Raw genomic sequence first — 18,982 nt, 5'->3', positions numbered from 1 at the left:
ACCTGGCTCCTCCAGATTTGTCTGGCGTCAGGCAAGACACTCTGTCCCCTTCAGGTCTTGAGTTTCAGGTCTTGGCCAACAGGAGAACCATTCTCAACAAGGAAAACTGACAGGGTAAGAGCTGCAGATGTTACAGGACCGACCAATATCATTTATTGTCTCCTAACATTCCTGGGAAGAGGGCAGGGGCCAGGATGACTTAATCCTTTTCACAGCTGAGTACAGAGGTCTGGAGAAAAGATGTGAAGTGTGCTGAGACCCCGAGGTCTCCACAATTAGAGGGATTTGTGCACCCAAGGATGTTTGACATCCTGTGTCAGGCTTGCTACTGATCCAGAGGGTGAGATTTCCCCACCCACGCCTCCTGTCTGTCCTGTGTCCACCAGAAGAGTCCCTACAGCTTTTTTTTTTTTTAATCCACACCACACCCCCCAAAATCTTCAGCATATTTCTACCACCTGGAATCCCAGAAAGAAATCATCTCATATCACCTAATACCACCAGCTATTCTTTTTTTTTAATTTTTATTTTTAGAGACAGGGTTTCTCTGTGTGGCCTTGGCTGTCCTGGACTCATTTTTTAGACCAGGCTGGCCTCGAACTCACAGCCATCCACCTGCCTCTGCCTCCCGAGTGCTGGGATTAAAGGTGTGTGCCACCACTGCCCAGCCTCGACCAACCATTCTTAATTATCTGGTGGCAAAAAGATTTTTAAAATATTCAAAGCAGGGAGATGTGATCATGAATCTGAGGCCTGACCTTTATTTGCACATAACCCTGAGGAAGCTGTATCTTCTCTGTGCTTGAGGTGGGGGGTAGGGGTGCACAAGGATGCTAGGGGGATACCAAGGCTACCGTACAAAGACTCCTGAGAATGGGTAACATGGCAGCCAACTGAGGCCACCTGGCAGGAACTTAGGCAACCCTGGCTACCACCATTTCCATGGAGGCCCTGAGCTGCTGCTTCTTTCTCCACCTGCTTGATCACAGCAGCACCCCTCAGCCTGTGCTCAGAGGCAAACATTTATCAGTCATCTGTGTTTCACAGGAAGCACCAGTTCAGCCGACTGTAGGCGACAAAATGGCATAATCATGCTCTGCCGACCGACATCCTCCTGCCTGCGTTCCTTCCTAGTCTCACCAGAAGCCATTGGTGGTTCTGTGCTCGCCTGCGTTCTCTTAAGCATCCCATCCCTAGCTCACTAGTCACCATGGCAGCCTTGATCGCGGAAAACTTCCGCTTCCTGTCTCTCTTCTTCAAGAGCAAGGATGTGATGATTTTCAATGGGCTGGTGGCCCTGGGCACAGTGGGCAGCCAGGAGCTGTTCTCTGTGGTGGCTTTCCACTGCCCCTGCTCGCCTGCCCGGAACTACCTGTATGGGCTGACAGCCATTGGTGTGCCTGCTCTCGCACTCTTCCTCATCGGAGTCATCCTCAACAACCACACCTGGAACCTAGTTGCCGAGTGCCAGTATCGGAGGGCCAAGAACTGCTCCGCTGCGCCCAACTTCCTCCTCCTGAGCTCCATCTTGGGCCGTGCTGCCGTGGCTCCTGTCACTTGGTCCGTCATCTCCCTGCTTCGAGGGGAGGCCTACGTCTGTGCTCTCAGTGAGTTTGTGGATCCCTCCTCGCTTACAGCTGGAGACGAAGGCTTCCCCCTAGCTCATGCCGCAGAGATCCTAGCCAGGTTCCCTTGTGGAGAGGGCCCTGCCAACCTGTCGGGCTTCCGAGAGGAGGTCAGCCGCAGGCTCAAGTACGAGTCTCAGGTAAGGAGCTCTGTGAAAGGCAGTCTTCTTCTATCCCTCCCAAAGTGGCAGCTTGTAGGGTGGCACCCAATGGGATGGATGGTCCAGTGCGAAAATGAGCAACTCTCCAGGGACACCCTAGATGGCCAGGGCCAGGCCTCAGAGCACATTAGTTTGTGGCTTAGTGTTCTGTGGGCAAGGGTCAGCTCATTACAAGGAAGTGTGTCTCCGATTTGCTTTTGGGTGCTGGGGATTGCATCCAAGTCCATGCAAAGGCCAAAGGTGCTCTGCCATCATGCTCCACTTCCAGCCATTAGAGACAGTTTTGAGCATTAAGGGAACACCACCTGGAATCCCAAAGAAAGCATCCCATATCCCATAAGACCCAGGGCCATTCCCAATCTACCTAGTGAGATTATTTTTACCCTAGCTTGACTGAGCATGGGCCTCTGCAGGCCACCCTCAGAAATACCTGCTGTGGGTGTTGAGCTGATAGTGGAGCCTGGTTGACTCCAGGGAGGACCATGTTTCTATCCCAGCACCGAGTCAGCCTCACTCTTGGGGTAGGCCAGCAGGAGGCAGGCCACTGCTGCCCAGGCCTTCCCTGTATCTTCTCTGGAGGTTGGTCAAGGGGAAAGAGATCAAAATGGCCAGAAGAAGCAAGCTGAACTGAACGTGAACCCAGAAGCAGAGGCTGAGAGAGACAGAAAGAAGCACAAAGGGTCTCTCTCTTTGAAAATACAAGGAGCTTAAGCCAGGGGCTGGAGAGAAGGCTCAGTGGTTAAGAGCACTGACTGGCCAGATGGTGGTGGCGCACGCTTTTAATCCCAGCACTGTGAGTTCGAGGCCAGCCTGGTCTACAAAGTGAGTCCAGGACAGCCAAGGCTACACAGAGAAACCCTGCCGGGAAAACTCCCCCTTCCACCCAAAAGAAAAAAAAAAAAAAAAAAAAAAAAAAAAAAGAGCACTGACTGTTCTGACCTGGGTTCAATTCTCAGCACCTATAGCTCACAACCATCTGTAACTCCAGTTCTAGAGGATTCAATACCCTCTCAAGGTGCTGCATACACATAGTATACAGACATATGTAGGCAAAACACATACACATTTAAAAAGGAAGGAAGGAAGAGAGGGAGGGAGGGAAGAAGAAAGAAGGAAGGAAGGAAGGAAGGAGCCGAAAGTGTACTGGATCTAGCATTTTGGAGATAAAGGTAGGAGGGTCTGAAGTTCAAAGTCAGTTTTAGTTACATAGTAAATTAAGGGTCAGTTTGGAGAAGGGTTGGACAAATGGCTTAGTAGTTAAGACTGAGAGTATTGTTCTTACAGAGGACAGGAGTTCATTACCCAGCACCCACGTCAGGTAGCTCACAACTTGTAACTCCAGCTCCAGGGAATCTGGTCCCCTCTTCTAGACTCTGCACTCACATATACATACTCCCCAACACATATACATATTCCCCCAAAACATATACAACCCAACATATATATATACACACACAATACATATACATCCCTTCCCCCCAAAGCCCCCCACAAAAATCTAAAGAGCAACAACATAGGGGAAGAGGTGAGGCTAAGATGTCAATGGAACACTTGTCAAGCACACCTGAGGTTTGATCCCTGTATCACATAAACTAGGTGTGGTGCCACCTGTAATCCCAGCACCCAGGAGGTGGAGGCAGAGGACCAGAAACTCACGTCCGTTCTCAGCTACACAGAGTGTCTAAGGCCAGCTTGGCTACATGAGATCCTGTCTTGGGGTGGGGCAGGACGAAAGCAGAGAAACAGAATCTAGGCTAAAAGTCAGCGTCAGAGATGGAAGATGGTAAATACAGGTCTATATACGAGTAATAGGCAAAGAATGCCTCAAAGGCCCTTGCCCTCAACAGGCTTACATCCTCCTAGTGTGAAGCAAGCACACAGGCGATCTATATATATTTTTTAATAATTTATTTTTGCCAGGCAGTGGTGGCGCACACCTTTAATCCCAGCACTTGGGAGGTAGAGGCAGGTGGATCACTCTGAGTTCAAGGCCAGCCTGGTCTACAAAGCGAGTCCAGGATAGTGAAGGCTATACAGAGAAACCCTGTCTCAAAAATAAATAAATAAATAAATAAATTTTTTTTTTTTACTTTATATGCATTGTTTTGCCTGCATATATGTCTGCATGAGGGTGTCAGATCTCGGAGTTACAGACAGTTGTGATCTGCCATGTGGGTACCAGGAATTGAACCCGGGTCCTTTGCAAGAGCAGTCGGTGCTCTTAACCACTGAGCCATCTCTCCAGGCCCCCCACCCCACCCCCAGGCGATCAAAAGATATACAAGTAATGATGTTGTGTAGGGTTGATGCCTCTGGAGCCTTGGAGATGGCATCAGAGCTGACCCACAGTTTGAACTGATTTTTTTGTGTGTGTGGATGGGAGCCTCTTGTGCTTGCTAAACATGTACTCTGACACCAAGCTTCACTCCTAGCTCCTGAGCTGGGTTTGAGGGAGTCCAGTGACAGTGCACCCTTGGGGCTGAAGGAAAGAAAAGGCAGAAGGCAGTCTAAGCACAGGGGAGTGTGTGGGCTGTGTGGAGTGAGAATAGAAAAGAGGAAGTTGTTTGCCCACAGAACAGTCTGTATCTTTTTTGGTTGTTCCCATGGGTAGGGAAGGTCCGGGCAGCCCCTGGGCCCCTCCCTGAGCCCTTCGTATTCTCTCACCAGCTCTTTGGATGGCTGCTCATTGGTGTGGTGGCCATCCTGGTGTTCCTGACCAAGTGCCTCAAACACTACTGCTCGCCACTCAGCTACCGCCAAGAGGCCTACTGGGCACAGTACCGCACCAACGAGGACCAGCTGTTCCAGCGCACAGCCGAGGTGCACTCGAGGGTGCTGGCTGCCAACAACGTGCGACGCTTCTTTGGTTTTGTGGCCCTCAACAAAGATGATGAAGAGCTGGTCACCAAGTTCCCGGTGGAAGGCACACAGCCACGCCCACAGTGGAATGCTATTACTGGGGTCTATTTGTACCGTGAGAACCAAGGCCTCCCGCTCTATAGCCGTCTGCACAAGTGGGCCCAGGGCCTGACGGGTAATGGCACAGCCCCTGACAATGTGGAGATGGCGCTGCTCACCCCTTAAGAGCCTGCTTCTTCGCTCTTTTCACAAGTGGAACTGCTTAATCCCAAAGTAACCCCCATGGCATGCTTACCTCGGCATTAGGTCATTTTTCTCAGGCATAGACCAAGGGGACATTAACAACTAGTAGTTTGTAAAGATCCCTGTGGACCACATGGCCCTGAGGTTGGGGGGTGGGGGGCAGGAGGGGTGGGAGGACTGACTTCCCAGACCTGCTGAAATCATGGCCACCAGCGCGCTCTGTTCACAGCTACAGGAAGATTTTTCTAGAGCTGGTCTTTAACTATGATGTGGGTGATCTTTGGTGGGCCTTCAAGCTGAGAAGCATCAGCTGGTGGAGCCTGGTGACAGTGTTCTACCCACTGGGGGCGGCTATTATGGTATAGTACACTTTGTGCAGTTAATTTGTGTCTAACTGCATAGGGCAGCATAGTTCCTTGGGGTATTGGTAGGAAGCTGCCTCTATTGTACACCTCTGGCCTGATTTTATATATTTAATAACTTTTTGATAAAGCTTTTCTTACTTTTAAACGCCTAGACTGGTGTTTGTGCAATTGACAAGGGCACACAGCCCATTGTGAGAGGAGGTGGGACAGGACTTAACCACAAAAGTAGCAGCAATACAAGGTGTACCACATGTCCTGCCAAAAAGGCTGGCTGGCAATCTGAGTTGCCTGATTCAACCTGGTCAGAGGCAGCACAGCCGAAAATATAACATCAGAAGACCCTGCAGACGGCCCAGCACTCAACTCCGTGAACCAGTGGCCTTCGGCTCGTCCTCCCTCAGTCCGCATTTACTAGCTCCACACTCTAAAAGCCTCATGCCCTCGCCTGTCTATTCTGCTTCCGGCATCCAGCCCAGCCATCCCACAGAAAACTCACACATTTTAGGCTGGGTCAGAGAAAGCTTTTAATTCCCCTTAGGCCCAAGCCCCGCCCCAAAAGCCAGTAACAACTAGCAGGGTCTGTGCCAGCATCCCAAAATGCTGGGTTGAGGCAGATTTGAGGTGGCGGGGTCACTGGTCCATGGCGAGCCTGGGGCAGACCAGGCAGTTCAACCAATACTTTCAGCTACCCTGAGTAGCTTTAGTTTTCCAATTTTTTTTGTTCTGGATTCTTCTTCTGTCTTCCTGTCTCAGTCTCCCAGCCTCCACAGCAGGGCAGATGGCACAGGCTGAGCTGAGCCTGGACCCCAAGGCCACAGGATCTAAGGTTCTTCCTACACCTTACCCACTTCTTGAGCGTGGACTGAGCTTTCCAAGGGAAAAATGGACCATGAAATCCGCTGCCATTTGCCTTCTGTTCTTAGACTGCAGCAACCTCTCCCGAAAGAGGAATGCTTGGGTTTTTTTTCTGGAAGCCCAAGAGCCTGTTGCCTGACAACACTGAGCAACCCAGGAAAGGCAAAGGAAGACGTAATGTGTTACATAAAACAAAACAAGAGCACTAAACCTCACGGGCTGGGATGTGGGTTAGTGAGAGAACACTTGCTTAGCATGTTTAAGGCCTCGGCTCAATCTGTAGCACCCTAAATTTAAAAAACATATACTTAATTTTTATAGTAAGAAATGACAGCACAGGCTTTTAATCCCAGCTTTTGGGAGGCAGAGGCAGTGGTTTTCTGAGTTCAAGGCTAGCCAGGACCATAGAGTGAGAACCCTGTCTCAAAGGAATTTATTATTAGTATTTTTTAAAAATATTTTTATTTAATTTATGTGCATTGGTGTGAGGGTGTCAGATCTTGGAGTTATAGACAGTTGTGAGCTGCCATGTGGGTGCTGGGAATCGAACCCTGGACCTTTGGAAGAGCAGACAGTGCTCTTAACCACTGAGCCATCTCTCCAGCCCTATTATTATTTTTTTTAAAGGGGAAAGCCTCTCAAAATTTTGACAGGATCAGGAACTTGGCATCAGTGAACCAGGTCTACCTCCCATGGACATCACAGCCCACAGACACACTGAAGAAAAAGCAAGTAAACAGTCCCTAGGCTATGGTTCCCAGCGTCCAGTGGAGTTGCGGCTACTAGTCCTCCAGCACTGAGCTCTTGGCCTCCACATACTCCAAGGCCTTCACCTTGACAGCCTGCACGTCCTTCTCAGTGCCGTACTGCTTCTCATAGTCCAGGTAGCGCTTGAAGAAGAACTTCATCCTCTTAGGGGCCAGGCTCAGATGGATGACCCGCTCAAAGATGTCCCTATGAGGAAGAGCAGGAGAACAGTTCCCTCAGGGTCCCTGCCACATGACAGGGATGAGATGAGAGCACGTGACAGAAGCCCAGCCCACAGAAAGGTTCGAACGAGACCCTGCTCTATCTACCCATTTCCAACCCTTCTTGCCCTGCAGGGGCTTGGGGGGGGGGGTGCGGGCAACACTGAGAGCCAGGCATAACGCGAGTCCCGTGGGATCCTAAGTCTCCTGGTTCCCAGGCTGGGGTGGAAAAAGCTGGAAAGGTGAAATCAAGCAGGCGAGGGGAGCCACATCAAAGCTGCTTTTCAGTATCAGACACTTGGGGACTGCCATGGGGTGGCTACACAGCAGCAACATGGCCAAAGCCCCTCCTACCCCATGCCAGCAGGAGTCAGCCCCAGTCTGTCGCCCCTCACCTGACTTCCTTCTGGCTGCCATGTTTGATGAGCATGTCAATGTAGACTGACCAGACATCTGTGCGCTTTGGGTAGGTGCTCAGTGTGTTTTCAAAAATGGCTTTAGCCCGCTCTGCATCCCCCAGCTGGAACTCTAGCTGGGCAAATTTGGAAATCACGTCCACATCTGTGGAGAAAGGGCAGGTCAGAGCCAAGATGATTCCAGGGACCCCGCACCACAGCACATATGTTACAGGGACAGGCTTAGTCTCATTCATTGCTTGTGGGCCAAGATCTAGGATATGATAAGGAAAAATCCTCAAAAGGACATTGTGGGTTTGGAGCCAAATACAGGAGTCTTGCAGACACCCCTATTCTGAGGTGATGGCTAACAGAGTAAATGCAGATTGCCTTTGCTCCTCCACCCTTTGGGGTCCAGCACACATCACAACATTCCCGAGCACACCACCGGCTTGTCTAAGTCTGAAGAGACTCCACTTTGTATAAGATGCCAATCGCCACTTCCAGGTATCAGTCCTGGGCATGTTCAGGAACTGGGAAGAGCACTCACGCTCCTTGGTGGGCAGGCACTCCAGTGCTCGCTGCAACACACGGTGACTGGCCCCCGCCTGGCTCCTCCCCAAAACAAAGGCACCATATTTGATCCAGACAGCCTTTTCCTGCCGGAAACGTTTCAGCATCCGGTTGTACAGCTCACCAGCTTCCTGTGGGAAAGACATGGTACGCTAAAGAGAGTGGCACATTAGAGGGGCATCAAAGACAGGCTATGTTCATGGAAGGTAGACGTGGCTCACTGATGCCACGTTCCTAATTCTGGAGCCCTGAGGAGCCTGGGAGGTCCTTCAGGAGAGCACAAAGCAGTGACACACACCGGGAGCTTCCCTAGTAATCCCTCCATGTATTCTCACATCTGCCCTGGATAAAGACAGACGTGAGACTAGCAAGAGAAAGCAGGAGGGAAAGGCCCTATACGGCTGAGATGCAATAGAATGGGGAGCCCAGAAGGTGGGGTTCTCAGACTGCTGGCCCTAGGCCTGTTTAAGAGCTTGCTGGCCAGGGCACCTAGGCACGGAGCCTAACACCCTACCTTAAACTTCTCGGACTTGGTGTAGATGTCTGCCAGATGCAGGAAAACCTTGAGAGGCTCATTGTACTGCACAGCTCGCTCGAAGACCTTGGCCAGGGACTCCTGAGAGCCGTACATGTTTTCTAGGTTCAGCAGCGCCACCCACACATTCAGCTTCTCCTGCTCCTCCCTGGGGGCGGGGTGGGTAGAACATGAGTTCCATCGCTCAGCCTCGGACACTCAGGCAACAATTTTAGCCTCAGTGCCACCAGGAAGTGCAGCTCACTGCAAGGGGGAACCTGTGCTCTCCTATCTCTTGTTACCAATCTGGGGCCACCCTGATTTCTCCCTCCATTTCTGGGAAGGAAGCCTCAGATTACAAACTGGAACAGAATCTTGGGTCTGATTCTCTCCCTCAGTGAAGGAAGCAAACAAAGCCTAAGACTGCTGCCCTCTACACTAGCTTCGGAACGCTACCTCCACTCTGCCTAGACCAGGCTTAACCGCTGGCGAGTGCTGAGTGCACCCTGTCTGTTTATTTTCAATGGGAACCTTACTGGCACAGAGACAGTAAATGTCGCCATAGTGATTTCACTGCAGAGGCCCGTAAGCAGAGATGAGTGATGTGCTTCGGGTGGCTACACTGCTTTTGGCCCAACCAGGAAGGACTGAGGCATGGTGGCAAACTCTGTAAGGCAAGACACAGTGGCAGAGCCTGAGCCAAGACCTGAATGAGATGGTTTTCAGGGCCCTCTCAGCCACAGCCCGGGCCTTCTCGATCTCAGTGGCCTGCAGGTGGAAAGCCATGTACTGCAGCCACAGGATGGAGCTGTCGGGGGAGCTCAGCACCAGACGGTCAAAGTCATCTGCCGACTCCGGCTGCCGCCTGGGGTCCATGAGCGCCTCCTCAATGCGCGAGAGCTCCTTCTCTGCCCTCTGCCTCTCCAGCTCCCTCTCCTTCTTGCCCTTCTTCCTCTGTTATGGAAGAAAGAAAAGTGTGCTCCTTCAAATGCAGAGGGCAACCCATGAACCCCAGGAAGAGGGTGAAGGAGTCAGGACCCCTTAGGAGTCTCTGCCAGAGGCAAAACCTTGGAAGTACAGCACCTTGGCTGGATGGGGCTTCTCATCCTCCTCGCTGTCTGAGCTCTCTCCTCTTGGCGGCAAGGCTGGAGTCAGAGAGTCGAGCCCCACGTCCCACATGAAGCCTGAAGAGAGCCGCAGCCGGGGCACCTCTGTGGGCTTCGTCTGCTTTCCCTGCAGGGCCACAGAAAACTGAAGGAAGGCCAGGCTGTTCCCTGCCCCCACCTACTGTCACACCAAAAGCCCACCCCTTGGCCTCCATCTGCTGAGGGGACAACAGTGACTTCAAAGCGCTCTTTCTAAATCAGTTACTTAGACAATTACTTTATTAAATGTAAACACGTGCACAGCCATGCAGCAGGAGGTCTGGAACAGAAATAGGGAGGGTGGCAGGGGTTGACAAAAGTGAAGGAGCTCTGCCATGGCTGGGACTGCACACAATCCTCTCTACTGAAGCATCACTGCTTCCACCTGGAGGAGCGCAGCCTCAAACAGCTGAGCCTTCTCTTCCTCTGCCCACCTCGTTCCCTTGGTTCTTGATAAGCACGTAAACACCCCCAGTCCTCAGGAGCTAGCCTGGGTGATGTGACCCCGCTTCACCATCCTCTGTTTTACAGAAATGAGGTGATGAGGATGGGCTGGGACAGCACAGCTCTGGAAGAAAGGCAAGGGAAACCCTTTCCCTCCAATTCAGTGGTGATCCTTACCACGGGCGGCACCATCGGCCCCTCCATCTCATCCTCTCCTTCCCGGTAATACACTTCCACACCACTGTCCTCCTCTTCCAGCACTGCAGACTTCTTTGGCTTCTTGTTTACCCTTTCCTGAAATGGTGGCAGTAAGATAGGAAATTTCTTCCCGCCTCACAGCGCCTACTCTGAGAGAAGGCCGGGCAGCTGCAGCTTACTTCTCAAATACTTCTTATGGGTGAGGAACGGCGCGACCCTCGCTGGGGGAGGGGACATACCTGTTCGTTTGCAGACTCCTGGCGCTCCCGCTTGCCCTGTCCCGCCCTCTGTGACTTCTGGGGCTCTTTCTTCTCCTGGCTGGACAACTCCAACTCATCTTGTCCCTTCTGGATCTTCTTTTTCCTTTTTTGGTTCTTTTTCTTCTGTTCTTCTCTTTTTAGGTCCTCCTCAGCCTCTTCTTTCCTCTCCTCTTGTTTCGGAAGAGGTGGTTCTGGGGAGGCAGAAAACACATCCGGCTTCCCAGTGTCGCTGGGAAGGAGCGACAGCTCTATCAGGTTCTTCTGGGGGTTCACGCTAATGCAGGAAGAGAATAAGGGCAGGAAGTAAGGCAGAAGGTGACTGGGCACCACAGGCCGGCCAGACCTTGCTTCATCAGCAGTCTAGACCTGCCCCACCTGTCTTGAGATGCTCAGTATTCAGGCTTTGCACATTTCATCCATCTGTTCAGTGGAAAAAGTCAGGGAGCGTCTAGGATGGCCCTGCTTCATCAACAACAGAGTCTTCTCTGGGATAGAGACAGAGCCGAGGCCAAAGGCTTCAAACAAATGGTTTTTACTCATTTAGGCACCACATGCCTGCATCACTACCCATACCTTTATGTTTTGGGTTTACCTCAAAACATCCTCCCAGGGCAGGGCTCCCCAGAAAAAGGAGTATGATTCACACCAAAAAGGGGACAGAGAGCACAGGGAGAAAGACACCTACCATAGGACCTTGGCAGTGATCAGCTTTCCCTCGGGCAAGTATCTGTTATAAAGCTCTTTCTCGGGTGGGCTACACTGAGAGACATGCGAGTACCGGGCTAAACCCATAACTGAAGGCCCAAGGCTGAAAGGAGACAGACAAGAGTCCTGTGGGTATAAATATAGCACACCCTGACCCCACGCCAGCCCCGCCCCCCCCCCCCCCCCCCCCGCCAAGACACGGTTTCTATGTGTAGCCTTGGCTGTCCTGGACTCACTTTGTAGACCAGGCTGGCCCCAAACTCATAGCAATTCGCCTGCCCCTGTCTCCCCAGTGCTGGGATTACAGGCGTGCATCACCACGCCCTGCGCAGTGTCTCCACTTTTACAAGGCCTTAGGTTTTGATAGGATATATGAGACACTGGTTCACAGCATCCAGGAGGATAAAGATGGTTTTGGAAACTGGAAAAAATGATCATGTATAGTGAAGCTATGAATTTAGATTTTGTTTGAGGTACTGAAAATCCAACTCAGGCAAGTTAGGCAAGGGCTCCGTTACTGAGCTCTGTAGCCCTGGCTGGCCTGGAACTCAGATATCCTCCTACCTCTGCCTCTAGAGTACTGTGATTAAAGCCGTGCACCACCAGGTTATCTTTTATCCACTAAAGCACATAATGTCTAAATCACAAACTGCTCAACAGACAGAGAAGAGAGGAGATATAAGAGCAGGGAATGCACAGTGCTGGCGCTTAGGAACGCGATGTGATCATAGAAGAATGAAGCTGGGTATTAATCCCAGCACTTGGGAGGCAGAGGCAGGCGACTCTGTCAATCTGAGGCCAGCCTGGTCTATACAGTGAGTTACAAAACAGGCAGAGTTACATAACGAAACCTTGCCCCTCAAAAACAGACAGACAGAAAGATAAATAAACAAGCAACAGTACAACAAAGAATCATGATCAAACTCTAAAACCAGGCAGTAGTGGTATATATCTTTAATCCAAGCACTGGCGTGGGGTGTGGTGGGGATGGGGACGGCAGAGGCAGGTGGATCACTGTGAGTCCAGGACAGCCAAGGTTACACAGAGAAAACCTGTCTCCAAAACCAAAACCAAAAAAGTAACTTAAAACTAAGGGGGGAAAAAGGCATTTAAACATTTGGGACTGGAGAGCACTGGCTGCTCTTCCAGGACTGGAGTTTGGCTCCTAGCACTCATATGCTGGCTTACAGCCACAGCACCAGGAATGCACATGGTGCCCCTACACAAAATGCAGGCAAAACACCTAAAAGGCAAAAATATGTATTTAGGGGCTAGAGAGGTGGCTCAGCAGTTAAGAGACTGTCTGTTCTTCCAGAGGTCCCAAGTTCAATTCCAGCAACCACACAGTAGCTCACAACCATCTGTATTCTCTAGTGCCCTCTTCTGGCCTGCAGGTGTACATGCAGCTAGAACACTCATATTTTATATTATAAAATAATCAAAATCTTCTTTAAAAATGCATATTTAAAACTTGGAATTTGGCCTTTAATCCCAGCACTTCAGGCAGAGACAGGTGGATCTCTGTGAGTTCAAGGCCAGCCTGGTCTACAAAGTGAGCCCAGGGCAGCCAGGGCTACACAGGGAAGTCCTGTCTAAAAAACCAAAAACCTTGGAATTTTACAAACTGGTAATACATAAGCTCTCTTCGCCTCTATTCTTACCAAAATTGACTGAAGCCAAGAAGGCAGGCCAGGAAAGCGCCTGGGTCTCTAGATCCAAGTCCCAAAGCCTGTGCCTCACTTTACTCACCCTATGAGCACAGAACTTGGCAGGACAGATTTCACATAGCCCCTCAGGAGCTGTCCTTCCTTGACGTCCTCGATGGAGTTAATTTCTGGATCTTCTACTTTACTTTTTGTCTCTCTGTTTGTCCTGGAGGAATACAAGGCTTACATATACATACCTTTAACAATTGCTACAAGCTTTGCAGAGCCTTTGCCTCTGCCCCTAGAGGACTGAAATCTACAGAGTCTGCTCACTCCTGCAGTCCTGTCAGCCAGAGCTATATGCCTGGCAGCTGGCTGCACAGAAACAAGCCAAAGTTGAAAGCCTGACCTTAGCAACACCCATTTCTAGCCATAGAACAAATGGAATGCTGGCTAACCTCTTCTATCCCACACTCACCCCTGATCATGAAGCTTGGAACCAGACACCTCCCCTCACTCCAACATCCACATGTAGGTAAGTGAACCATTCCCTTGAGATAAGAGCCTGGATTCTTCCAGCAACTCAAATACCCCCCACCCCACCCCATCACCAACTTAAACAGACTCGAGGGAAGGTAGGAAACTTAGAGTCTGCCATGGGTAATGCACTCTAACCTAAGTCTGCTGAGCTGTTTCTTCGACTTTTCCATTCCAACACTCACCTGGACGATCGTAACGACAAAGCCAACACCCGCTGTGCTGTGGACAGGATATAGCACCTGGAACAGGCAAAAGAGGACATATTCATATGTCAGTATTTCTGGAGACATGTGCATAAAATTAAAATTCAAATAAATCTTTACTAATTCTCTATTTTGTCCTGACAGTGATATGCAGTAAGATACTCTTACAATGCTGGGCAGCAAGATAAGCTCCAGTCCGTCTCATGACCTTGAGGTGACAGAATGGTCACCTGCACTGTGCTGCTAAGCCAGAGTTTGCTTGGTTAGAGGCAGTCAGTGTTCTCAGCTTCAGGTAGTTTCAACTTACAAGTTTATTGTGACATAATCTGTCAGGAGTTGAGAGATAGCTGTACTTAGGAGACGAGACCATCCTCACATTAACTCTAACTGTAATCCCAGAGACAGCAAAACCACAGGAAAACATGACCAAGGGACAGCTGAGAGAAGAGTAAGCCGGGCAGATCAGTGAGGTCTGAGCAGAGACTTTGAAGAGGGAAAGCAGGGATGGCTCTCACTGGTAAAACTGTAACTCATAGTCCTGCACCACTGAGTAGAAGCAGAGGAGCAGAGGCAGAAAAGACCATGGCCACAGTTGGATGTGAAACATTCCGACAACAGACACCTGCTTTCCACAAGCTGCAAGGAGGCCTCAGGTGCTACCTTGAGGCAAATGATTTCCTACTCACTGGACTCAACTACTGACTGGAGTTGAAGGGAATCCTAATTGCATGCTATTCACAGGTCTGGCTGTCATAAAAAGTATTCAAAATGACTGTGTTGCTAAAAACTACACCCTCAAGAGACAGGCCAGAGATGATCTGTGTCTCTAGGTCTCAGTGAAGGCCCTTCTGCCAGGCTCTGGGTGTTTCTATGCTGTTCGGCTTCGATAAGCAGTTGACAACTTAGGTGTATGTCAGTAGCTGGGACTCCGAGATGGAGGTAGGCCATGACCGTTTTCTAGTCCCTGTCTCCCAGAGTATACAGCCTACATACCTTGAAATCTGGCTCTGCAAGGCCACTTTTCTCAGGCTACAAAAATGGTCTTAGAACTGAGAGTGGGGCCTGTGGTGTGGGTTGTACTTGCAGTACCCGGAAGGCCTCTAAGGAGGACCACAAGTCTAAGCCAGCCCAGACTGTAAGGAATGAGCCTGTTGTCTCAGCTCATAGCCGACGAAGCGAGCTCAGCTATTTGGATTTCTCTTAAGTCCAGGGCTCCCATCCCCCACTGGAAGAGACGCAGACTCCTGGTGCTTTACTTTAGCCAAGTGCCAGCTGCCCTGCCTTTCTCAGGCTCGGGGTGTTGGAGCGGAGAGAAGGAGAGCCCTGTCCTGTAGAGGAGGGTGAGAACCTAGGCTCCTTCAGCTGTGACTGAGAAGGCACTGAGAATGCTCAGGACAGGCGGCCACGTCCACCTCAGCTCTGCATGACGGGTTCACAGCATGACCTACCACAGGAACTACGACATAGGTTTATCTGTTGGCATCTGAAACAGTTTATAAAGCCCTTGCTAGCCTTTTACAAAAAACATGTTGATTTTCTTAATTAAAAATATGAATGTCTCAAATAAAAATGAGCAATTGGTTTGGAAAGCAAAAGCACATGAGAGACAATATAAGAAATCAAATTAAGGCCGGGCGTGGTGGCGCATGCCTTTAATCCCAGCACTCGGGAGGCAGAGGCAGGTGGATCACTATGAGTTCGAGGTCAGCCTGGTCTACAAAGCGAGTCCAGGACAGCCAAGGCTACACAGTGAAAACCTGTCTCAAAAAACGGGGAAAGAAAAAAAAAAAAAAAAAAAAAAAAAAAAAAAAAAAAAAAACTCAAAGTATATATGGTAAGAGAAGGAAGGAGAAGAGACAGACAGACTATTTATATATTTTAAGTTTTCTTTCCAGTAAAAAAATTAAGGCTTCAGCTTAGATGTTTTATCAACAGGTAAGTGGATAAAGAAAATGTCATACACACACAGAATATAATCTTGCTTAATTATAGAGACTAAAACTACATCCTTTGTAGAGAAATAGGTGAAACTGAAGTTCATGCTGATAAACTAGACTCAGAAAGACAGAGTCACACTTCCTTTGGAAAATGATAAGATAGCTGGAGAGATGGCTCAGTGATTATGAGCACTACCCGGTTCAATTCCCAGCAACCACATGGCAGCTCATAACCACCCATAACTCTAGTTACAGGGGACATCTGTGGTTACCAGCACACATGTGCTTCCCAGATGTACATGCAGGGAAAACACCCACACACGTAAGATAAACAAAAGTAAAATAATAGGACAGAGGGAAGAACAAAAAAGGGTAATGCAGGGATGGATGGACAGGGGCTTGTAGAAAATATAAAAATAGGAGCTAGAGAGATGGCTCAGTGGTTAAGAATGCTGACTGCTTTTCCAGAGGTCATGAGTTCAATTCCCAGCAATCACATGGTGCCTCACAACCATCTATAATGTGATCTGAGATCCTCTTCTGGCCTGCAGGGATACATGGAGGCAGAGCACTGCATACATAATAAATAAATAAATATTAAAAAAGAAAATATAAAAATATCTAATGTTATTATAATTATTACAGTGGTATTGTCTAACCCGCTATCATAATGAATAAAGACACAGATACTGTTGTATTTTAAAATAGCCTCATTTTACCTGAGACTAGGCAGAACTAACCCTCTATCTATCCTTATCACTTCCAGCCCCCATACCAGCCCATCTGCTTTCATCATTTCTATCTGGGATACTTTCCTCCATCCACACCAATCCAGCCATGTGCTTCTCTCCACACTAACCCATCTCAACCTCTCCTTTTTCTTCCTACTCCTGTACCTGTCTCCACTCTCCCTGTCTCATGATAACCCACCCCCTCCTCTCAGGCCTGCAAACCTCAAACTCCACCTCTCTCTTCTGCCAAATCTCAAGCTTTAGCACTTTGTTTGTTTGTTTGTTTTGGTTTTTCCAGACAGGGTTTCTCTATGTAGCCTTGACTATCCTGGACTCACTTTGTAGACCAGCCTGGCTTTGAACTCACAGTGATCCACCTGCCTCTGCCTCTCAAGTGCTGGGATTAAAGGCATGTGCCACCACTGCCCGGCTAGCATTTCTTATTTACCAATCAGCTTTAAATAGGTAGAGCAAGGTTTACACAACAAGGACAGGTGTAAAATGGGGCCATCTGGGAGGCAACTGGATCTTGGGCGCCAATAATTAGCATCAGAATACATAGCACCAGACCCAACCTCAACAGGGGCTACATTATTTTCTTATATGCAGAATTTAGATTTAACTGCACCCCCATAACATGCAAGCAGAAAGGAGACTATCTGGGGACAAGAAGTAGACCAGCCAAGGAGAAGAGATGGGGAAAAGTAATGGGAAAGGTGTGAACATCAGCAAGGTACAATGGTCTTAGATGTGAAAATGCCATGATGATAGTCATTATTTTGTATGCTAGCAAACAAAAATGAAACCAGTCACGGCCTCAGATGAAGCTGTAGCACCGCTGCTCTAATTAGCACCACTCTTGGGCTGCAGCTCAAGAAGAAGGTGGGTAAGTACAGAGGTTCCTATGCCCTGGCTCCTGTGAAGCCAACTGCTCTGTTGGCAAATCCACAGACCCAAGAAACTAGTCACTGAAGATGCTTGCAAAGAGTGCACCCTCTATCTGCAGAGTGAAGAAACGGCATCAGCTTCGAAACAGTACACAGGCTACGTGAAGTTAGACACTACCTGAGTCCACTTAACTTCTTTATTCACAGGAGACAAATGAGGCCTATCTATCTGACTGGCCTTTTTGAAGATGGCAACTTGTGCACCATCCATACACACAAAACATGTGATAATTATGTCAAAAGATACCTAGCTAGCACTCTGCATACATGAAAATATGCTTAAGAATCTACTCTGAGCCGGGCGCCACCACACCCGCCCTTAATCCCAGCACTCGGGAGGCAGACGCAGGCGGATCACTGTGAGTTCGAGGCCAGCCTGGTCTACAAAGCGAGTCTAGGACAGCCAAGGCTACACAGAGAAACCCTGTCTCAAAAAACAAAAAACAAACAAACAAAAAAATCTACTCTGTACCAAAAAAAAAAAAAAAAAAAAAATCTTCTCTGAGCTGGGCAGTATTGGCGCATGCCTTTAATCCCAGCACTTGGAAGGCAGAGGCAGGCAGAAGTTCAAGGCCAGCCTAGTCTACAAAGCGAGTCCAGGACAGCCAGGACTACACAGAGAAACCCTGTCTTGAAAAACAAACAACAACAACAACAAAATCCACTCTGGGGCCAGAGCTCCTCTCTCAGCTGTTTTAAGGGTAAAGGTGAAATTAATTCAGGTCCCAAGACAGTATGATGGAAGTAGAAAACCAACTTTGTCCTCCGTCCACACAATATGCTGTGGTGTATGGAAACATTTTTCAGTTTTGTTTTCCTCTTTCTTCCTGCTGTCAGTAGTTCTAAATGTTAGTCATATTTCCCCCTACCAAGTCAAAAGGTACTTAAGTTATGTGACTATAAGAGAATAGGGGCAGAAATCAGATACCAGCAGCTTTTCCATCTTCATCTGTGTGTGAGTTTTTAATAAACACAGGACGTTCGAGTGGAAAGGCTTCGGCAGTTCAACTGGTAGCAAGTGTAAGTAACCCTGCAAACTTTTCTGGGTGGGGGAGGGGAGGGACTAAAATGAGACACACACACACACACCACATATCAGTTTTAAAATCTCACCCATTTCATACGTAGGCAAAGGAGGAAGAACTCTATGGCTTACCTGACAATCTTCTGGGGAAAGAAGTCCTCCAGGCATGCCTCAGAATAGGAGTCATTCACATGAAACAGACTGACTCTCCCTAGCTTCCCAAAGGGGAAGGAGATGGTCAGCCCCTTGTTGGGTACCACGGTTAACACTCGGCCCATGGCTACTTCCCCTTGTTCAAGTTTGTAGGGACCTGGTGGGAAGAGGAAACAAGAAAGCAGCTGGCAGTCTGGCCTACTACAGCCTGCCAGCCCAGAGGAGCTGGAGGCCAACCAGACTTGAGGCATCCAACTTGAGTGGGCTCATCATAGCTTGAAGTCATGAACCCCATGGCTTAGTGACAGATAATTCTTTCTAAAGGACCTGGGAAAACCAAGTTTAGAAAAAGGAGACCTAAGAGTCACAAAGCCAGAGAACAAAGCCCAGGAGAAAACCAAAACCAAACCAAACCCTCCCAGAAAATTCTATACTGGCTTTCTGACACTGAAGGTCTTTAACCTTGGCAGTAGGTGAAGCTGCCTGCCCCC

The 18,982-nt window shown here is 49.2% G+C and overlaps 2 protein-coding genes across 2 annotated transcripts in view; one reads left to right on the top strand and one right to left on the bottom strand.

Annotated features, from left to right (window-relative positions):
• The first annotated feature begins 830 nt into the window (after window positions 1–830).
• Calhm2 (calcium homeostasis modulator family member 2) lies at window positions 831–5,305 on the top strand. Its single transcript, XM_051146738.1, has 2 exons — window positions 831–1,765; window positions 4,454–5,305. Exons 1-2 carry the CDS (start codon window positions 1,211–1,213, stop codon window positions 4,868–4,870), a joined length of 972 nt encoding a protein of 323 aa, XP_051002695.1. The 5' UTR covers window positions 831–1,210; the 3' UTR covers window positions 4,871–5,305.
• Window positions 5,306–6,876: 1,571 nt separating this feature from the next.
• The window catches only part of Pdcd11 (programmed cell death 11), a 46,480-nt gene continuing 34,374 nt past the window's right edge, over window positions 6,877–18,982 (bottom strand). Inside the window, exons 24-35 of the mRNA XM_051146737.1 lie at window positions 18,471–18,648; window positions 13,679–13,735; window positions 13,060–13,182; window positions 11,291–11,413; window positions 10,585–10,879; window positions 10,325–10,441; window positions 9,642–9,791; window positions 9,265–9,512; window positions 8,559–8,727; window positions 8,022–8,175; window positions 7,472–7,637; window positions 6,877–7,062 (exon numbers count right to left, since the gene is read on the bottom strand). Coding sequence (XP_051002694.1) covers window positions 6,891–7,062; window positions 7,472–7,637; window positions 8,022–8,175; window positions 8,559–8,727; window positions 9,265–9,512; window positions 9,642–9,791; window positions 10,325–10,441; window positions 10,585–10,879; window positions 11,291–11,413; window positions 13,060–13,182; window positions 13,679–13,735; window positions 18,471–18,648 — 1,952 coding nt within the window. The 3' untranslated portion in view covers window positions 6,877–6,890. The remainder of the gene's footprint in view (window positions 7,063–7,471; window positions 7,638–8,021; window positions 8,176–8,558; window positions 8,728–9,264; window positions 9,513–9,641; window positions 9,792–10,324; window positions 10,442–10,584; window positions 10,880–11,290; window positions 11,414–13,059; window positions 13,183–13,678; window positions 13,736–18,470; window positions 18,649–18,982) is intronic.

This window comes from Acomys russatus, chromosome 5 (genome assembly GCF_903995435.1).
Source record: "Acomys russatus chromosome 5, mAcoRus1.1, whole genome shotgun sequence".
Lineage (NCBI taxonomy): Eukaryota > Metazoa > Chordata > Mammalia > Rodentia > Muridae > Acomys > Acomys russatus.
This window is presented reverse-complemented; position numbering and strand designations above follow the sequence as displayed.

What these genes read in the sequence shown, in the direction of transcription:
- Calhm2 (XM_051146738.1), top strand. Translation starts at nt 1,211, where the DNA reads ATGGCAGCCTTGATCGCGGAAAACTTCCGCTTCCTGTCTCTCTTCTTC. An exon ending in GGCTCAAGTACGAGTCTCAG is followed by an intron (nt 1,766 to 4,453) that starts GTAAGGAGCTCT and finishes TTCTCTCACCAG; the next exon opens with CTCTTTGGATGGCTGCTCAT.